Raw genomic sequence first — 20,133 nt, forward strand, 5'->3', positions numbered from 1 at the left:
TGCGTCCTCTGAATAGAATCCTATCACACACTGCATCCTCTGAATAGAATCCTATCACACACTGCGTCCTCTGAATATAATCCTATCACACACTGCGTCCTCTGAATATAATCCTATCACACACTGCGTCCTCTGAATAAAATACTATCACACACTGCGTCCTCTGAATATAATGCTATCACACACCGCGTCCTCTGAATATAATGCTATCACACACTGCGTCCTCTGAATAGAATCCTATCACACACTGCGTCCTCTGAATAGAATCCTATCACACACTGCGTCCTCTGAATATAATCCTATCACACACTGCGTCCTCTGAATAAAATACTATCACACACTGCGTCCTCTGAATATAATACTATCACACACCGCGTCCTCTGAATATAATGCTATCACACACTGCGTCCTCTGAATATAATACTATCACACACCGCGTCCTCTGAATATAATGCTATCACACACTGCGTCCTCTGAATATAATACTATCACACACTGCGTCCTCTGAATATAATACTATCACACACTGCGTCCTCTGAATATAATACTATCACACACTGCGTCCTCTGAATAAAATACTATCACACACCGCGTCCTCTGAATATAATGCTATCACACACCGCGTCCTCTGAATATAATGCTATCACACACCGCGTCCTCTGAATATAATGCTATCACACACCGCGTCCTCTGAATATAATGCTATCACACACTGCGTCCTCTGAATATAATGCTATCACACACCGAGTCCTCTGAATATAATGCTATCACACACTGCGTCCTCTGAATATAATACTATCACACACTGCGTCCTCTGAATATAATGCTATCACACACCGCGTCCTCTGAATATAATACTATCACACACCGCGTCCTCTGAATATAATACTATCACACACCGCGTCCTCTGAATATAATACTATCACACACCGCGTCCTCTGAATATAATCCTATCACACACTGCGTCCTCTGAATATAATCCTATCACACACTGCGTCCTCTGAATATAATACTATCACACACTGCGTCCTCTGAATAAAATACTATCACACACTGCGTCCTCTGAATATAATACTATCACACACTGTGTCCTCTGAATAGAATCCTATCACACACTGCGTCCTCTGAATATAATACTATCACACACTGCGTCCTCTGAATATAATCCTATCACACACTGCGTCCTCTGAATAGAATCCTATCACACACTGCGTCCTCTGAATATAATGCTATCACACACTGCGTCCTCTGAATATAATGCTATCACACACCGCGTCCTCTGAATATAATGCTATCACACACCGCGTCCTCTGAATATAATACTATCACACACTGCGTCCTCTGAATATAATACTATCACACACTGCGTCCTCTGAATATAATACTATCACACACTGCGTCCTCTGAATATGATACTATCACACACCGCGTCCTCTGAATATAATGCTATCACACACCGCGTCCTCTGAATAAAATACTATCACACACTGCGTCCTCTGAATATAATACTATCACACACTGCGTCCTCTGAATATAATCCTATCACACACTGCGTCCTCTGAATATAATCCTATCACACACTGCGTCCTCTGAATATAATACTATCACACACTGCTTCCTCTGAATATAATACTATCACACACTGCGTCCTCTGAATATAATACTATCACACACTGCGTCCTCTGAATAAAATACTATCACACACTGCGTCCTCTGAACATAATACTATCACACACTGCGTCCTCTGAATATAATACTATCACACACTGCGTCCTCTGAATATAATACTATCACACACCGCGTCCTCTGAATAAAATACTATCACACACTGCGTTCTCTGAATATAATACTATCACACACCGCGTCCTCTGAATAAAATACTATCACACACTGCGTTCTCTGAACATAATACTATCACACACTGCACCCTCTGAATATAATACTATCACACACTGCGTCCTCTGAACATAATATTATTACACTGCTCCTCTAAATATATTATTATTACACACTGTGCCCCCCCCAACCCTTATTACTGTGCCTCATGTCTGCATCATCCCCCTCATTACTGTGCCTTTTAGGTGTGATAATGCAGTGATACAGACAATAGGAGGCACAGTAATGTGTGGGGGGTGGAGCACATATCTGAGACACATTGCCCCTGTCCTACTCCCCCCCCCAGAAGTGTCCAACAATGAGAAGACAGCAGGCCTGCATTCCCCTGGATGTACCCCCTCCCTCCTCTCACAGCTGCCATGTTTTCATCTGTGAGAATGTATGAAGTGTGTCTGTAAGTCAGCACAGGATATAGATGAGAGGATAGATATATATATATATATATATATATATATAGAGAGAGAATGGTGCTTTTTCTGCTTGTATAGGTTCTATAGCTAAGACACTCTGTCTCTGCTTAAAACTCACTGGTAGTTGCTTAGCAACCTGTCACTGCCCTGATTCTTATGCTCATAGTCCTGTATACTTGCCTCTCACATCTGTATGTATACCAATGTCATACTGCTATATACCATCAGCTTTACCCTCACACTGCATACCAGCTTTGCACTACTCTATACCACCTTGTATACCAATCTCACAAAGTTATATACTCTTCTCATACTCCTATTTACCAGTCTCTCACACCTAAACACCATCATCTTTACACAGCTGTATACCATTCTTATAACCCTATATACCAACCTTACACTCTTATAACCCGTCAGCTTTACACTGCTGTATACCATTCTTATAACCCTATATACCAACCTTACACTCTTATAACCCGTCAGCTTTACACTGCTGTATACCATTCTTATAACCCTATATACCAACCTTACACTCTTATAACCCGTCAGCTTTACACAGCTGTATACCATTCTTATAACCCTATTTACCAATCTTACACTCTTATAACCCATCATCTTTACACAGCTGTATACCATTCTTATAACCCTATATACCAACCTTACACTGTTATAACCCGTCAGCTTTACACTGCTGTATACCATTCTCATAACCCTATATACCAACCTTACACTCTTATAACCCGTCAGCTTTACACTGCTGTATACCATTCTTATAACCCTATTTACCAACCTTACACTCTTATAACCTGTCATCTTTACACAGCTGTATACCATTCTTATAAACCTATTTACCAACCTTACACTCTTATAACCCATCATCTTTACACTGCTGTATACCATTCTTATAACCCTATATACCAACCTTACACTGTTATAACCCGTCAGCTTTACACTGCTGTATACCATTCTTATAACCCTATATACCAACCTTACACTCTTATAACCCGTCAGCTTTACACTGCTGTATACCATTCTCATAACCCTATATACCAACCTTACACTCTTATAACCCGTCAGCTTTACACTGCTGTATACCATTCTTATAACCCTATATACCAACCTTACACTCTTATAACCCGTCAGCTTTACACTGCTGTATACCATTCTTATAACCCTATATACCAACCTTACACTCTTATAACCCGTCAGCTTTACACTGCTGTATACCATTCTTATAACCCTATATACCAACCTTACACTCTTATAACCCATCATCTTTACACTGCTGTATACCATTCTTATAACCCTATATACCAACCTTACACTCTTATAACCCCTCAGCTTTACACTGCTGTATACCATTCTTATAACCCTATTTACCAACCTTACACTCTTATAACCCACCAGCTTTACACTGCTGTATACCATTCTTATAACCCTATATACCAACCTTACACTCTTATAACCCATCATCTTTACACAGCTGTATACCATTCTTATAACCCTATTTACCAACCTTACACTGTTATAACCCGTCATCTTTACACTGCTGTATACCATTCTTATAACCCTATATACCAACCTTACACTCTTATAACCTGTCAGCTTTACACAGCTGTATACCATTCTTATAACCCTATATACCAACCTTACACTCTTATAACCCATCATCTTTACACAGCTGTATACCATTCTTATAACCCTATTTACCAACCTTACACTCTTATAACCCGTCAGCTTTACACTGCTGTATACCATTCTTATAACCCTATTTACCAACCTTACACTCTTATAACCTGTCAGCTTTACACTGCTGTATACCATTCTTATAACCCTATTTACCAATCTTACACTCTTATAACCCATCAGCTTTACACTGCTGTATACCATTCTTATAACCCTATTTACCAACCTTACACTCTTATAACCCGTCAGCTTTACACTGCTGTATACCATTCTTATAACCCTATTTACCAACCTTACACTCTTATAACCCGTCAGCTTTACACTGCTGTATACCATTCTTATAACCCTATATACCAACCTTACACTCTTATAACCCGTCAGCTTTACACTGCTGTATACCATTCTTATAACCCTATATACCAACCTTACACTCTTATAACACGTCAGCTTTACACTGCTGTATACCATTCTTATAACCCTATTTACCAACCTTACACTCTTATAACCCGTCAGCTTTACACTGCTGTATACCATTCTTATAACCCTATATACCAACCTTACACTCTTATAACCCGTCAGCTTTACACTGCTGTATACCATTCTTATAACCCTATATACCAACCTTACACTCTTATAACCCGTCAGCTTTACACTGCTGTATACCATTCTTATAACCCTATTTACCAACCTTACACTGTTATAACCCCTCAGCTTTACACTGCTGTATACCATTCTTATAACCCTATATACCAACCTTACACTCTTATAACCCATCATCTTTACACAGCTGTATACCATTCTTATAACCCTATTTACCAACCTTACACTGTTATAACCCATCATCTTTACACAGCTGTATACCATTCTTATAACCCTATATACCAACCTTACACTCTTATAACCCATCAGCTTTACACTGCTGTATACCATTCTTATAACCCTATTTACCAATCTTACACTGTTATAACCCATCAGCTTTACACTGCTGTATACCATTCTAATAACCCTATATACCAATCTTACACTGTTATAACCCATCAGCTTTACACTGCTGTATACCATTCTAATAACCCTATTTACCAATCTTACACTGTTATAACCCATCAGCTTTACACTGCTGTATACCATTCTTATAACCCTATATACCAATCTTACACTCTTATAACCCCTCAGCTTTACACAGCTGTATACCATTCTTATAACCCTATATACCAACCTTACACTCTTATAACCCCTCAGCTTTACACTGCTGTATACCATTCTTATAACCCTATTTACCAACCTTACACTGTTATAACCCATCATCTTTACACTGCTGTATACCATTCTTATAACCCTATATACCAACCTTACACTCTTATAACCCATCAGCTTTACACTGCTGTATACCATTCTTATAACCCTATATACCAACCTTACACTCTTATAACCCATCATCTTTACACTGCTGTATACCATTCTTATAACCCTATTTACCAACCTTACACTCTTATAACCCGTCAGCTTTACACAGCTGTATACCATTCTTATAACCCTATTTACCAACCTTACACTGTTATAACCCCTCAGCTTTACACTGCTGTATACCATTCTTATAACCCTATTTACCAACCTTACACTCTTATAACCCATCATCTTTACACTGCTGTATACCATTCTTATAACCCTATATACCAACCTTACACTGTTATAACCCGTCAGCTTTACACTGCTGTATACCATTCTTATAACCCTATATACCAACGTTACACTCTTATAACCCATCATCTTTACACAGCTGTATACCATTCTTATAACCCTATATACCAACCTTACACTCTTATAACCCATCATCTTTACACTGCTGTATACCATTCTTATAACCCTATTTACCAACCTTACATTCTTATAACCCCTCAGCTTTACATGGTGATATACCCAGTCTTACACTGCTTTATGCCAGCTTTTCACTAATGTATACCACCCTCATACTGCCGTAAAATAGACTCACTTTACTTCTAATTCCCAACCTCGTACAGCCGTTTACCAGCTATATAACAATATCACAATATTGTATACCAGTGGTCTTCAACCTGCGGACCTCCAGATGTTGCAAAACTACAACTCCCACCATGCCCGGACAGCCAACGGCTGTCCGGGCATGCTGGGAATTGTAGTTTTGCAACATCTGGAGGTCCGCAGGTTGAAGACCACTGTTGTATACCGTTCTCATATTCCTAATTACCAATCTCACACTCCTATACACCATCAGCTTTACACTGCTGTATACCACCCTCACACTGTTGTATAGTAGCCTCACAATGTTGTGTACTATTTTCATACTCCTATTTACCGATATCAGGCTGGGATTCCACTTGTTTATTTTTTTTTTTCCTGCGTTTTTTTCACAGAAAAAAAAACGCCAGTGCAATTTTGCTGTGTTTTTTCAGGCGTTTTTGCATTTCAGTTGAAATTGCATTTTTGGCCCCTTTGGCGTTTTTTTCAAAATGTGTGGGGTACCAGAAAAAAAAAAGAAAGGATGCAGTAGGGATGGGGAAAAATTATTTAAGGACATTTTTCTTTTTTATAATGAACTTCTAATTAATTTTTAATAAAGTGTGTATGTGTTTCACTTTTTTTTTCTCTATTCTTTTTTTAAATTTTTTAGGTAATATTACTACTCCCAGCATGGAACAGACTGTTCCATGATCAGAGTAGTACCTGTACTAATAGACATATCGCCCCGGGTGTCAGTCGTGACAACCGATGCATTTGTCCATAATATAGCAGAGATGCGGAGCGGCTCTATACAGCGCTCGTGTTACGCCGAGCGCTCCGGGTCCCCGCTCCTCCCCGGAGCGCTCGCTTCACTCCCTCCGCTGCAGCGCTCCGGTCACGTCCTCTGACCCGGGGCGCTGCGATCCCGCTGCCAGCCGGGATGCGATTCGCGATGCGGGTAGCGCCCGCTCGCGATGCGCACCCCGGCTCCCCTACCTGACTCGCTCCCCGTCTGTTCTGTCCCGGCGCGCGCGGCCCCGCTCCCTAGGGCGCGCGCGCGCCGGGTCTCTGCGATTTAAAGGGCCACTGCGCCGCTGATTGGCGCAGTGGTTCCAATTAGGGTTTTCACCTGTGCACTTCCCTATATTACCTCACTTCCCTTGCACTCCCTTGCCGGATCTTGTTGCCTTAGTGCCAGTGAAAGCGTTCCTTGTGTGTTCCTTGCCTGTGTTTCCAGACCTTCTGCCGTTGCCCCTGACTACGATCCTTGCTGCCTGCCCCGACCTTCTGCTACGTCCGACCTTGCTTCTGCCTACTCCCTTGTACCGCGCCTATCTTCAGCAGCCAGAGAGGTGAGCCGTTGCTAGTGGATACGACCTGGTCACTACCGCCGCAGCAAGACCATCCCGCTTTGCGGCGGGCTCTGGTGAAAACCAGTAGTGGCTTAGAACCGGTCCACTAGCACGGTCCACGCCAATCCCTCTCTGGCACAGAGGGTCCACTACCTGCCAGCCGGCATCGTGACAGTAGATCCGGCCATGGATCCCGCTGAAGTTCCTCTGCCAGTTGTCGCTGACCTCACCACGGTGGTCGCCCAGCAGTCACAACAGATAGCGCAACAAGGCCAACAGCTGTCTCAACTGACCGTTATGCTACAACAGTTGCTACCACAGCTTCAGCAGTCATCTCCTCCGCCAGCTCCTGCACCTCCTCCGCAACGAGTGGCCGCTCCTGGGATACGCTTATCCTTGCCGGATAAATTTGATGGGGACTCTAAGTTTTGCCGTGGCTTTCTTTCCCAATGTTCCCTGCATCTGGAGATGATGTCGGACCTGTTTCCCACTGAAAGGTCTAAGGTGGCTTTCGTAGTCAGTCTTCTGTCCGGAAAAGCCCTGTCATGGGCCACACCGCTCTGGGACCGCAATGACCCCGTCACTGCCTCTGTACACTCCTTCTTCTCGGAAATCCGAAGTGTCTTTGAGGAACCTGCCCGAGCCTCTTCTGCTGAGACTGCCCTGTTGAACCTGGTCCAGGGTAATTCTTCCGTTGGCGAGTATGCCGTACAATTCCGTACACTTGCTTCAGAATTGTCCTGGAATAATGAGGCCCTCTGCGCGACCTTCAAAAAAGGCCTATCCAGCAACATTAAAGATGTTCTGGCCGCACGAGAAATTCCTGCTAATCTACATGAACTTATTCACCTAGCCACTCGCATTGACATGCGTTTTTCTGAAAGGCGTCAGGAACTCCGCCAAGATATGGACTCTGTTCGCACGAGGCGTTTCGTCTCCTCGGCTCCTCTCTCCTCTGGTCCCCTGCAATCTGTTCCTGTGCCTCCCGCCGTGGAGGCTATGCAGGTCGACCGGTCTCGCCTGACACCTCAAGAGAGGACACGACGCCGTATGGAGAACCTCTGCCTGTACTGTGCTAGTACCGAACACTTCCTGAGGGATTGTCCTATCCGTCCTCCCCGCCTGGAAAGACGTACGCTGACTCCGCACAAAGGTGAGACAGTCCTTGATGTCTACTCTGCTTCTCCACGTCTTACTGTGCCTGTGCGGATGTCTGCCTCTGCCTTCTCCTTCTCTACAGTGGCCTTCTTGGACTCTGGATCTGCAGGAAATTTTATTTTGGCCTCTCTCGTCAACAGGTTCAACATCCCGGTGACCAGTCTCGCCAGACCCCTCTACATCAATTGTGTAAATAATGAAAGATTGGACTGTACCATACGTTTCCGCACGGAGCCCCTTCTTATGAGCATCGGATCTCATCATGAGAGGATTGAACTTTTGGTCCTCCCCAATTGCACCTCGGAGATTCTCCTTGGACTTCCCTGGCTTCAACTTCATTCCCCAACCCTGGATTGGTCCACTGGGGAGATCAAGAGTTGGGGGTCCTCTTGTTCCAAGAACTGTCTAAAACCGGTTCCCAGTAACCCTTGCCGTAACTCTGTGGTTCCTCCAGTAACCGGTCTCCCTAAGGCCTATATGGACTTCGCGGATGTTTTCTGCAAAAAACAAGCTGAGACTCTACCTCCTCACAGGCCTTATGATTGCCCTATCGACCTCCTCCCGGGTACTACTCCACCCCGGGGCAGAATTTATCCTCTCTCTGCCCCAGAGACTCTTGCCATGTCCGAATACGTCCAGGAGAATCTAAAAAAGGGCTTTATCCGTAAATCCTCCTCTCCTGCCGGAGCCGGATTTTTCTTTGTGTCCAAAAAAGATGGCTCCCTACGTCCTTGCATTGACTACCGCGGTCTTAATAAAATCACGGTTAAGAACCGCTACCCCTTACCCCTCATCTCTGAACTCTTTGATCGCCTCCAAGGTGCCCACATCTTCACTAAATTGGACTTAAGAGGCGCCTATAACCTCATCCGCATCAGAGAGGGGGACGAGTGGAAAACGGCATTTAACACCAGAGATGGACACTTTGAGTATCTGGTCATGCCCTTTGGACTGTGCAATGCCCCTGCCGTCTTCCAAGACTTTGTCAATGAAATTTTTCGTGATCTGTTATACTCCTGTGTTGTTGTATATCTGGACGATATCCTAATTTTTTCTGCCAATCTAGAAGAACACCGCCAGCATGTCCGTATGGTTCTTCAGAGACTTCGTGACAACCAACTCTATGCCAAAATTGAGAAATGTCTGTTTGAATGCCAATCTCTTCCTTTTCTAGGATATTTGGTCTCTGGCCAGGGACTACAGATGGATCCAGACAAACTCTCTGCCGTCTTAGATTGGCCACGCCCCTCCGGACTCCGTGCTATCCAACGCTTTTTGGGGTTCGCCAATTATTACAGGCAATTTATTCCACATTTTTCTACCATTGTGGCTCCTATCGTGGCTTTAACCAAAAAAAATGCTGATCCCAAGTCCTGGCCTCCTCAAGCAGAAGACTCCTTTAAACGACTCAAGTCTGCCTTTTCTTCGGCTCCCGTGCTCTCCAGACCTGACCCTTCCAAACCCTTCCTATTGGAGGTTGATGCCTCCTCAGTGGGAGCTGGAGCTGTTCTTCTACAAAAAAATTCTTCCGGGCATGCTGTCACTTGTGGTTTTTTCTCTAGGACCTTCTCTCCAGCGGAGAGGAACTACTCCATCGGGGATCGAGAGCTTCTAGCCATTAAATTAGCACTTGAGGAATGGAGGCATCTGCTGGAGGGATCAAGATTTCCTGTTATTATCTACACCGACCACAAGAACCTCTCCTACCTCCAGTCTGCCCAACGGCTGAATCCTCGCCAGGCCCGGTGGTCTCTGTTCTTTGCCCGATTTAATTTTGAGATTCACTTTCGTCCTGCCGATAAGAACATTAGGGCCGATGCTCTCTCTCGTTCCTCGGATGCCTCAGAAGTTGATCTCCCTCCGCAACACATCATTCCACCTGACTGCCTGATCTCCACTTCTCCTGCCTCCATCAGGCAGACTCCTCCAGGAAAGACCTTTGTTTCTCCACGCCAACGCCTCGGAATCCTCAAATGGGGTCACTCCTCCCATCTCGCAGGTCATGCGGGCATCAAGAAATCTGTGCAACTCATCTCCCGCTTCTATTGGTGGCCGACTCTGGAGACGGATGTTGGGGACTTTGTGCGAGCCTGCACTATCTGTGCCCGGGATAAGACTCCTCGCCAGAAGCCCGCTGGTTTTCTTCATCCTCTGCCTGTCCCCGAACAGCCTTGGTCTCTGATTGGTATGGATTTTATTACTGATTTACCCCCTTCCCGTGGCAACACCGTTATTTGGGTGGTCGTTGATCGATTCTCCAAAATGGCACATTTCATCCCTCTTCCTGGTCTTCCTTCTGCGCCTCAGTTGGCTAAACAATTTTTTGTACACATTTTTCGTCTTCACGGGTTGCCTACGCAGATTGTCTCGGATAGAGGGGTCCAATTCGTGTCTAAATTCTGGAGGGCTCTCTGTAAACAACTCAAGATTAAATTAAATTTTTCCTCTGCATATCATCCCCAGTCCAATGGACAAGTAGAAAGAATTAACCAGATCCTGGGTGATTATTTGCGACATTTTGTTTCCTCCCGCCAGGATGACTGGGCAGATCTCCTTCCATGGGCCGAATTCTCGTATAACTTCAGGGTCTCTGAATCTTCCTCCAAATCCCCATTTTTCGTGGTGTACGGCCGTCACCCTCTTCCCCCCCTCCCTACCCCCTTGCCCTCTGGTCTGCCCGCTGTGGATGAAATTTCTCGTGACCTTTCCATTATATGGAGAGAGACCCAAAATTCTCTCTTACAGGCTTCTTCACGCATGAAGAGGTTCGCGGATAAGAAAAGAAGAGCTCCCCCCGTTTTTTCCCCTGGAGACAAGGTATGGCTCTCCGCTAAATATGTCCGCTTCCGTGTCCCTAGCTACAAGTTGGGACCACGCTATCTTGGTCCTTTCAAAATTTTGTGTCAAATTAATCCTGTCTCTTATAAACTTCTTCTTCCTCCTTCTCTTCGTATCCCTAATGCCTTTCACGTCTCTCTTCTCAAACCACTCATCCTCAACCGTTTTTCTCCCAAGTCTGTTCCTCCCACTCCTGTTTCCGGCTCCTCGGACGTCTTCTCGGTCAAGGAAATTTTGGCTGCCAAAAAGGTCAGAGGGAAAAATTTTTTTTTAGTAGACTGGGAGGGTTGTGGTCCTGAAGAGAGATCCTGGGAACCTGAGGACAACATCCTTGACAAAAGTCTGCTCCTCAGGTTCTCAGGCTCCAAGAAGAGGGGGAGACCCAAGGGGGGGGGTACTGTTACGCCGAGCGCTCCGGGTCCCCGCTCCTCCCCGGAGCGCTCGCTTCACTCCCTCCGCTGCAGCGCTCCGGTCACGTCCTCTGACCCGGGGCGCTGCGATCCCGCTGCCAGCCGGGATGCGATTCGCGATGCGGGTAGCGCCCGCTCGCGATGCGCACCCCGGCTCCCCTACCTGACTCGCTCCCCGTCTGTTCTGTCCCGGCGCGCGCGGCCCCGCTCCCTAGGGCGCGCGCGCGCCGGGTCTCTGCGATTTAAAGGGCCACTGCGCCGCTGATTGGCGCAGTGGTTCCAATTAGGGTTTTCACCTGTGCACTTCCCTATATTACCTCACTTCCCTTGCACTCCCTTGCCGGATCTTGTTGCCTTAGTGCCAGTGAAAGCGTTCCTTGTGTGTTCCTTGCCTGTGTTTCCAGACCTTCTGCCGTTGCCCCTGACTACGATCCTTGCTGCCTGCCCCGACCTTCTGCTACGTCCGACCTTGCTTCTGCCTACTCCCTTGTACCGCGCCTATCTTCAGCAGCCAGAGAGGTGAGCCGTTGCTAGTGGATACGACCTGGTCACTACCGCCGCAGCAAGACCATCCCGCTTTGCGGCGGGCTCTGGTGAAAACCAGTAGTGGCTTAGAACCGGTCCACTAGCACGGTCCACGCCAATCCCTCTCTGGCACAGAGGGTCCACTACCTGCCAGCCGGCATCGTGACAGCTCGCATCTCTGCAATAGATAGGACGATGGCATCGGGTGTCAGGAGTGATACCTGCTGTGATATTTCCTTAACTGCAGGTACTACTAATTCCAACATGGAGCACACTCTGCTCCATGTTGGGAGTAGTAGTACCTGCAGTTAAGGAAAGATCACAGCGAATGTCAGTCCTGATACCCGTTGTGATCTTCTTGTATAATGTATAGAAGGGGCTGCTCTTCTATGGTCTCCTGCACTTCCGTATATATACACATATTCATATTTCCCACAGAGAGTTGTGATTGGCTGGAACCATCTGGCCAATCACAGCTCTCTGCGGGAAATATGAATAGGTGTATATATACATCAGTGCAGGGGACCATAGAAGAGCGGCTGGCTGCATCTATACATTATACAGGAGGATCGCAACGGGCGATCTGTCAATTAGTACAGGTACTAATACTCCCATTATGGAACAGTGTGTTCCATGCTGGGAGTAGTAGTACTAGCTAAAAAATGTAAAAAATAAAGACTAAAAAGTGAAAAACACACACACACTATAATTTTATTATTGTCTGCTATATTTTTACTTCCCTGCCCGCCCACATAAATTGATCCCTGTTTAAAAATGTCTAAATATTTTGTTATACAAAACTTTTTTTGGATTGCTAAAGTCCAAAAGAGAATAAAAATCGCCTGCAAAAACGGCAAAGTTAAAACCCACATGGCGTTTTTCTTGGCGTTTTTTTCCTCCCATAGAAAAACGGCATAGGCTCAACATGTTGGGAATTTGCAAATCACCAAGGAGCTGAAAAATGCCAAAAAAACTGAATGCAGCAGAATTGGTGTTTTTCTTGGCATTTTTCCCCCCCCAAAAAAACAAGGGGAATTCCAGCCTCACACTGCAGTATGCTGGTCTCAAAATAACCACTGACAGCACAGAAAGTTTCTACAACTAGGTAGTATGGGGGGGAACTTATTAACCCCTTCAGGACCAAGCCCATTTTGACCTTTAAGGGTGCGTTCACACGTGCATATTTTTAATATCAGATTTGACGCTGCAGATTTTGCTGCTCATTGATTTCAATGGGCAGCAAAATCTGCTGAAGCAAATCTGCAGCAGTAAATACGGACGTGTGAATGAACCCTCAGGGATACTTCGCTGCTAGACATCTTATTCCCTAAAGGGGAATAAGATGTCTGATCGCAGGGGTCCCGTGGCTGGCACCGTCCCCCCCCGTGACATCATGCTCAAGGCTTCCGGCTCTGAGCGTTCAGAACAAAATGTTCTGAACAGAATACTGGAGCACCAGAGTACCCCAGAGTATCTTTAATCAAAAAAACTTTTGATATATTATAGATTAATGTTTGCAGAATAACTTTCCAATAACATGTTATTAAAAAATATGCTTCAGCCGGGACACAGACAAACTCCCTGGCAGGGAGCAGTGCTGAGTTTGTCTGTGTCCCAGCTGCAGTCTGAGATTTAGGACTCCAGCATGAGTCTGAAATCTATAAAAAAGGACTGGTAGGGAGACCCCTAGTGGTCATTTTTCAAAGTGGAAAATGAAATTGAAAGAAGCATATTTTTTAATAACATGCAATTGGAAAGTTATTCTGCATACATTAATCTATAATATATCAAAAGTTTTTTTGATGAAAGGTACCCTTTAAGGACCAGGGCATTTTATGTAAATCTGACCTGTGTCACTTCATACATTAAGGGGGAGATTTATCAACACCTGTGCAAAGGAAAAGTTTCCCAGTTGCCCATAGCAACCAATCAGATCGCTTCTTTCATTTTGCAGAGGCCTTGTTTAAAATTAAAGAAGCGAGCTGATTGGTTGCTATGGGCAACTGGGCAACTTTTCCTCTGGACAGGTTTTGATAAATCCCCCCCTAAAGGAAAACTGTCTGCTTTCTTCACCTGCACTAACCAGCGGTACTGGCTGATCAGTTTGATCCTTACCGTGCCCGGATCCGCGGCGCCGTTGGCATTAATCTTCTATTTTCTGTATGTTCAAATGAGGTGCTACCTGGCACTCTGATGTCAGTGTCGGCCCGCAGCGCCGCTCAGCTCACCAATACTCCTCCCCTCTCTCTTCATTACAGAGCGGGGAGAAGAGGGAGAGGCGGAGGGAGGGGAGGAATATTGATGAGCTGGGCGGTGCTGTGGCAGGCGGCACTGATGTCAAAATGCCAGTTAGCCCGGCCGGTGCCAGTTAGCACCTCATTTGAATATACAAAAAATAGAAGGTTAAGGCCGAACGGCGCGGTGGATCCGGGCACAGTAAGGATTAAACTGAGGGGAGAACGCTGACAGTTTTCCTTTAATAACTCTGGGATGCTTTTATCTATCATTCTGATTCAGAGACTGTTTTTTCGTGACATATTCTGCTTTAGGATAGTTGTAAATTTTTGTCAATATTTGCATCATTTCTTTGTAGAAAATGCCAAAAATTCATAATAATTTTAACATTTTGCGTTTTTCTAACTCTGAAACTCTCTGCTTGTAAGGAAAATGGATATTCCAAATAAATGATGTATTAATTTACATATGGGAGATTTATCATATCCTGTCCAGAGGTAAAGTTGTCCAGTTGCCCATAGCAACCAATCAAATTGCTTCTTTCATTTTTAACAAGACCTCTGCAAAATAAAAGAAGTGATCTGATTGGTTGCTATGGGCAACTGGGCAACTTTACCTCTGTACAGGTTTTGATAACTCTCCCCCAATATGTCAACTTTATGTTGGCATCATAGAGTTGACATGTTTTTACTTTTTGAAGACATTAGAGGGCTGACAAGTTTAGCAGCAATTTGCCAGTTTTTCACGAAAAGTTTTGTAAATCGATGCAAAAATAAGCTCAAATGGAAAAATTTGTGAAAAATGCTAATAAAATGCAAAATGTGAACACAGCCTAAAGACGTCAAATCTACATAAAGCACCTCAAGTGTGATTTTAGGTCAAATAACTTTCTCCTTAGGGGTATGTTCACATGTACAGGATTTGCTGCATATTTTTGCTGTATATTTTGTGCAGCTGATTTTGCTACACATTGAAGTTATTGGGTAGCAAAGTCAGCTGCACAAAATATGCAGCAAATCTTGTTCGTGTGAACGTACGCTAGTGCAATATTTCTCTAAAAAAAAACTCACTGTGAGTAAGAAAAGAACACTGTAAGAAAACTGCGCAGTGTGAACTAACACCAAGTCACCAACTTACTTTAGAGTCGAATCAGTTCACCAGGAGTCTGATGAGATGACAGCTGCAATAATAAAACTCTCCAGCCAAAGGTATCATGGGAAAGGGTGCGTTCCCACTTGGCGTATACGCAGCGTATTTCATGCTGCGCTAAATTTACGGCAGCAGCAGGAAGTACCCTGCATATTCCTTGCTCACTATACACACAGGGCTTTCCGGCGGCAGCCCTATGTGTGCAGTGAGTTTTGGAGGCGGAGCTGCGCGTCACAGTCATGCCGGCACATGGCCCCACCTCCAAAACTCACTGCACACATAGGGCTGCCGCCGGAAAGCCCTGTGTGTATAGTGAGCAAGGAATACGCAGCGTATTTCCCACTGCTGCTGTAAATTTTGCGCATCGTGAAATACGCTGCGTATACACCAGGTGGGAACGCACCCAAATGCTGCATCACAGAACCCACATCATTGTGCCTTTTGTAATTGCCAAAAATAAAAACCTTGTGCCTGCCACATCAGCAAAAAGAGGTGAGCAAAATGCAAACACAAGAAACTCTACATTATTCTCTGATAATTTTATGCTGTGCTACATAAGAAAAAAAAATACCCAGAATATTTCTCTACTATTACTGGGCGGTTCCCGAGACACGTGTCATCAGAGATCACTTAGACAGAAAAGAACAACCTTAACTTCAGAAGCTCATAAGTACTGAAAGGATTAAGATTTTTTAATAGAAGTAATTTACAAATCTGTTTAACTTTCTGGAGCCAGTTGATATATATAAAAAAAAATTTTTCCTGGATAACCCCTTTAAATCAGTTGGGCTGTGGGAGACCACGTCCCCTCCACAATGCCTCATCCAGTTTTCTGAAAAGGTGGCTTGGGCAAAAATTTGGTAATTTTGTATGTCATAAAACTGGTGTAAAGCATAAATAAAATTCCCTCCCCTATAGGTTTACATTTCTATAGTGTCTTTAATTTACCTTCCATTGTTTCCTTATTACTCTAGAACATGGATATTACAGAAATGTCCCAGCGTGGAAGGAAAGTAACTTCATACGGTAGGACTACTATCAGGGAGGACTGAATGGGGGGGAGATGAGTTAGGGACAGTTGTGTAGAGTACTTCCAATTTTTTTGTTTTTAGCTGAAATGAAGACTGATCTCAACCTCTTACTAGAATGTCTGAAGTTTCAGATGGACAATCCTGACTCTCAAAAGGAGACCTTGGTGGCTGTTCGTGCTATTTGCCAAGACAACAGTAAGGAACATGCGTACATTAGTAGAATTCAGGCTTGTGATGCTCAAAAATAGTCCAAAGCAGGACTTATAAAATATATGTGTAGCTTTTAGAGATGAGCGAACTTACAATAAATTTGATTCGTCACGAACTTCTCGGCTCGGCAGTTGATAACTTATCCTGCATAAATTAGTTCAGCTTTCAGGTGCTCCGGTGGGCTGGAAAAGGTGGATACAGTCCTAGGAAAGAGTCTCCTAGGACTGTATCCACCTTTTCCAGCCCACGGGAGCACCTGAAAGCTGAACTCATTTATGCAGGATAAGTCATCAACTGCCGAGCCGAGAAGTTCGTGATGAATCGAAATTACTGTAAGTTCGCTCATCTCTAGTAGCTTTATTCCAGTGTTTCCCAACCAGGGAGCCTCCAGCTGTTGCAAAACTACAACTCCCAGCATGCCCGGACAGCCAGAGGCTGTCCGGGCATGCTGGGAGTTGTAGTTTTGCAACAGCTGGAGGCACCCTGGTTGGGAAACACTGCTTTATCATACTATTGTGATGCTGTCAGCCTAGATTTGCCACTGCAAGAAAAAAACATGCATTGACGCAGTGGTCCTCCTGTGCTATCAGCCAGCTATAGAGGAGTTTACCAGTGAGATGCACTCAGTTTATATCCAGAAATCCCACAATTTATAAAAGGGTGGTCCAATCCACACAAGCCCTTTAGATGGAGCAAGAAATCACCTCTATTTATGATTTGCATAAGGGTGCATGCACACCACGTTTTTGCAATACAGTTCCTGTTTCCGTTTTTTGATACAAAACCTGACTAAACCGTATCAAAAAGTGTGTACAAATTTTAACCCATATATGGTTGAAAACTGTATACGGTTTGAAAAATGATGTCCGGTTGCATGCGTTTTTTAAGAAAAAATATATACGTATACTTTTTAAACTTTTCACTCCATTTTGAATAAAGTTTCACTTGTTTGATTGAAATTCCAAGAAAAAAAAACTGTGTAAAGTCAAAAACCATATGGTGGAAACCTGATGGAACCGTACGCACATACAGTTCTGTACGGTTCCCATTGACTCCCATGTTAAAAAAAAACGTATACGGTTTAATACAGTTTTTCACCCGGACCAAAAAACTATGTAGACTACAGTTTTGGGTACAGGTAAAAAACTGGACAAAACCGTATGCAAAACGGACTAAGGCTGCATTCACATCTTGTTTTTGCAATACGGTTCCCGTATCCGGTTTCATTGAAAAAAACGTATTGAACCGTATTGCAAACCGTATACATAGACATTTAATTGTAAACCGTATGCCAACCGTAGCATCAGGTTGTGTCCATTTTGCATCATTTACGGGTTTATACGGTTTTTAACGGTACACCAAACCGTAGTCTACTACGGTTTGGTGTCCTGGTCAAAAACCGTATCCAACCTGTATACAGTTATTTTAAAATGGAGTTCTATGGTAACCGTATTGAACGGTATGTGCATACGGTTGCATCCGGTTTGCACAATACTGTTTTTCATTTATTTAAATTTTTTAAATCTTTATTTCAAATCTTGACAAACATAAAACCATATCCGTTTTTTTTCAAGGAAAACGTATTAAATGTATGCAAACGGACATCCGTTTTCAAACCGTATACAGTTTAAAAATGTGAGGAGGCATATACGGTTGCGTACGTTTCGGTCTGGTTTGGAGACATATGTTTTTTGTACAGAAACGGGATATGGGACCCGTATTGCAAAAATGAGATGTGAATGCAGCCTAAACCGGATGATGCGTTTGATATACAGTTTACAATGTTGAGTTAATGCATACAGTTTTCTATACAGTTCCGTAAGGTTTTTAACTTGAAATCGTATACGGGAACTGTAAAACGTGGTGTGCATGCACCCTAAAAGTGTGTCTTGTTTTTCCATACAGGTGATGCTTGTGACTACTTCAGAGAAATTGGAGGCCTACTATTTCTCAATAACCTAGCAAAATCCAGCACCCACTGCATATTAAAACAAGCCTCCTTATATACACTGGCAGTTCTGGCAGAGAACAACGGTAAAGACGTCCTACTCCTGACAATTCTGAAAGGAGAACTAGTAAAATATTGAAAATATTGCCAAATATTTATCTTTATATCTTCTTGATTTCTATTGCAGTGTATTGCCAGCAAACCTTATGTACATCGGCACTCTTTGAAGATGTCTACACAGTCTTGGTGGACGAGCAGTCGTCTATAAACCTAAAGTGGATGTGTGTTTTCGTATTCCTTGTCTTAGTTTCTAATAACAGTGAGTTTCAATTTAAGCTGTCAAACTCTTCACACTTCAGTACTATACCTATGTACAATTTAATATAGTCACTCTGATACTTAAATGGGCACTGCCATTAAAATTATTATTTTTCTGTTTGCATATGATACAGCAGGTAAAATGAATAAGATTTGTAATTTACTCCCTGTTAAAAAAATAAAATAAAATAAAAATAAAGGTATTTTTATGCCACTTTCATGGCTTCATAGATCTGGCCACTACAGGTCTCCCTTCTGGTCCAGACTGCATTGCGACAGACTTTGGTCTCCTGCTGGACTGGCGGGAGACCAAACTCAGGAAGAGTGGTCTGGCCATAGACAGATAATAGCACTCGATCTCTGTCTGTGTGTGAACCTTTTCTAGTCCAAGAGCCACTTTACCAGATAAATAATTTGGAGCCTTTATATGTCCCAATAGAACATCTTTCAAATTTAGTTTTTATGGAGGGTTCTCTGGGACTTTACAATTGATTGCTATAAGTGAGCATCTCATGGTGGTGGGGAGTTGGCCTTAACAAGCTGCGTATATATATATATTCTACTGAAGAAATGTTTCTATGGGAAAATAACCCCTTCGTACGGTATCTAATAGAACATCTAACAGAAAAACACCATTGGGAAAATTTACTAAGACCTGTATACTGTATCACACACTGGTTTTAAAGGGGTACTCCGGTGGAAAACTTTTTTTTTTTAAATGAACTGGTGCCAACAAGTTAAACAGATTTGCAAATTACTTCTATTAAAAAAATCTTAATCCCTTAAGTACTTTTTAGCAGCTGTATACTACAGAGGAAAATCTTTATTTTTTTTTATTTATTTTTTGTGTTGTCAACAGTGCTCTCTGCTGACACCTGATGCCCGTATCAGGAACTGTCCAGAGCAGGAGAAAATCCCCATAGCAAACCTATGCTACTTTGGACAGTTCCTGCCACGGACAGAGGTGTCAGCAGAGAGCATTGTGGACAA

General features: G+C 43.6%; 1 protein-coding gene across 18 annotated transcripts in view; it reads left to right on the plus strand.

The window, feature by feature from the left end:
• Window positions 1-2,179: 2,179 nt before the first annotated feature.
• Window positions 2,180-20,133, plus strand: part of TERB1 (telomere repeat binding bouquet formation protein 1) — a 104,424-nt gene continuing 86,470 nt past the window's right edge. For 13 of the 18 annotated variants that reach the window (XR_008845165.1, XM_056526074.1, XM_056526075.1 and 10 more), the window contains exons 1-5: window positions 14,539-14,688; window positions 16,611-16,662; window positions 16,749-16,862; window positions 18,783-18,911; window positions 19,013-19,144. Coding sequence is in view for 17 of the 18 variants with exons in the window: in XM_056526074.1 (XP_056382049.1) it covers window positions 14,554-14,688; window positions 16,611-16,662; window positions 16,749-16,862; window positions 18,783-18,911; window positions 19,013-19,144 (562 nt within the window). In the remaining variant the exon portion in view is untranslated. Of the gene's footprint in view, window positions 2,291-2,441; window positions 2,498-14,538; window positions 14,689-16,109; window positions 16,129-16,610; window positions 16,663-16,748; window positions 16,863-18,782; window positions 18,912-19,012; window positions 19,145-20,133 lie in introns of those variants that run through there. The other 5 variants (XM_056526085.1, XM_056526084.1, XM_056526091.1 and 2 more) reach the window with 5 other exon arrangements.

This window comes from Hyla sarda, chromosome 6, assembly GCF_029499605.1.
Source record: "Hyla sarda isolate aHylSar1 chromosome 6, aHylSar1.hap1, whole genome shotgun sequence".
In the NCBI taxonomy this organism is placed as follows: domain Eukaryota; kingdom Metazoa; phylum Chordata; class Amphibia; order Anura; family Hylidae; genus Hyla; species Hyla sarda.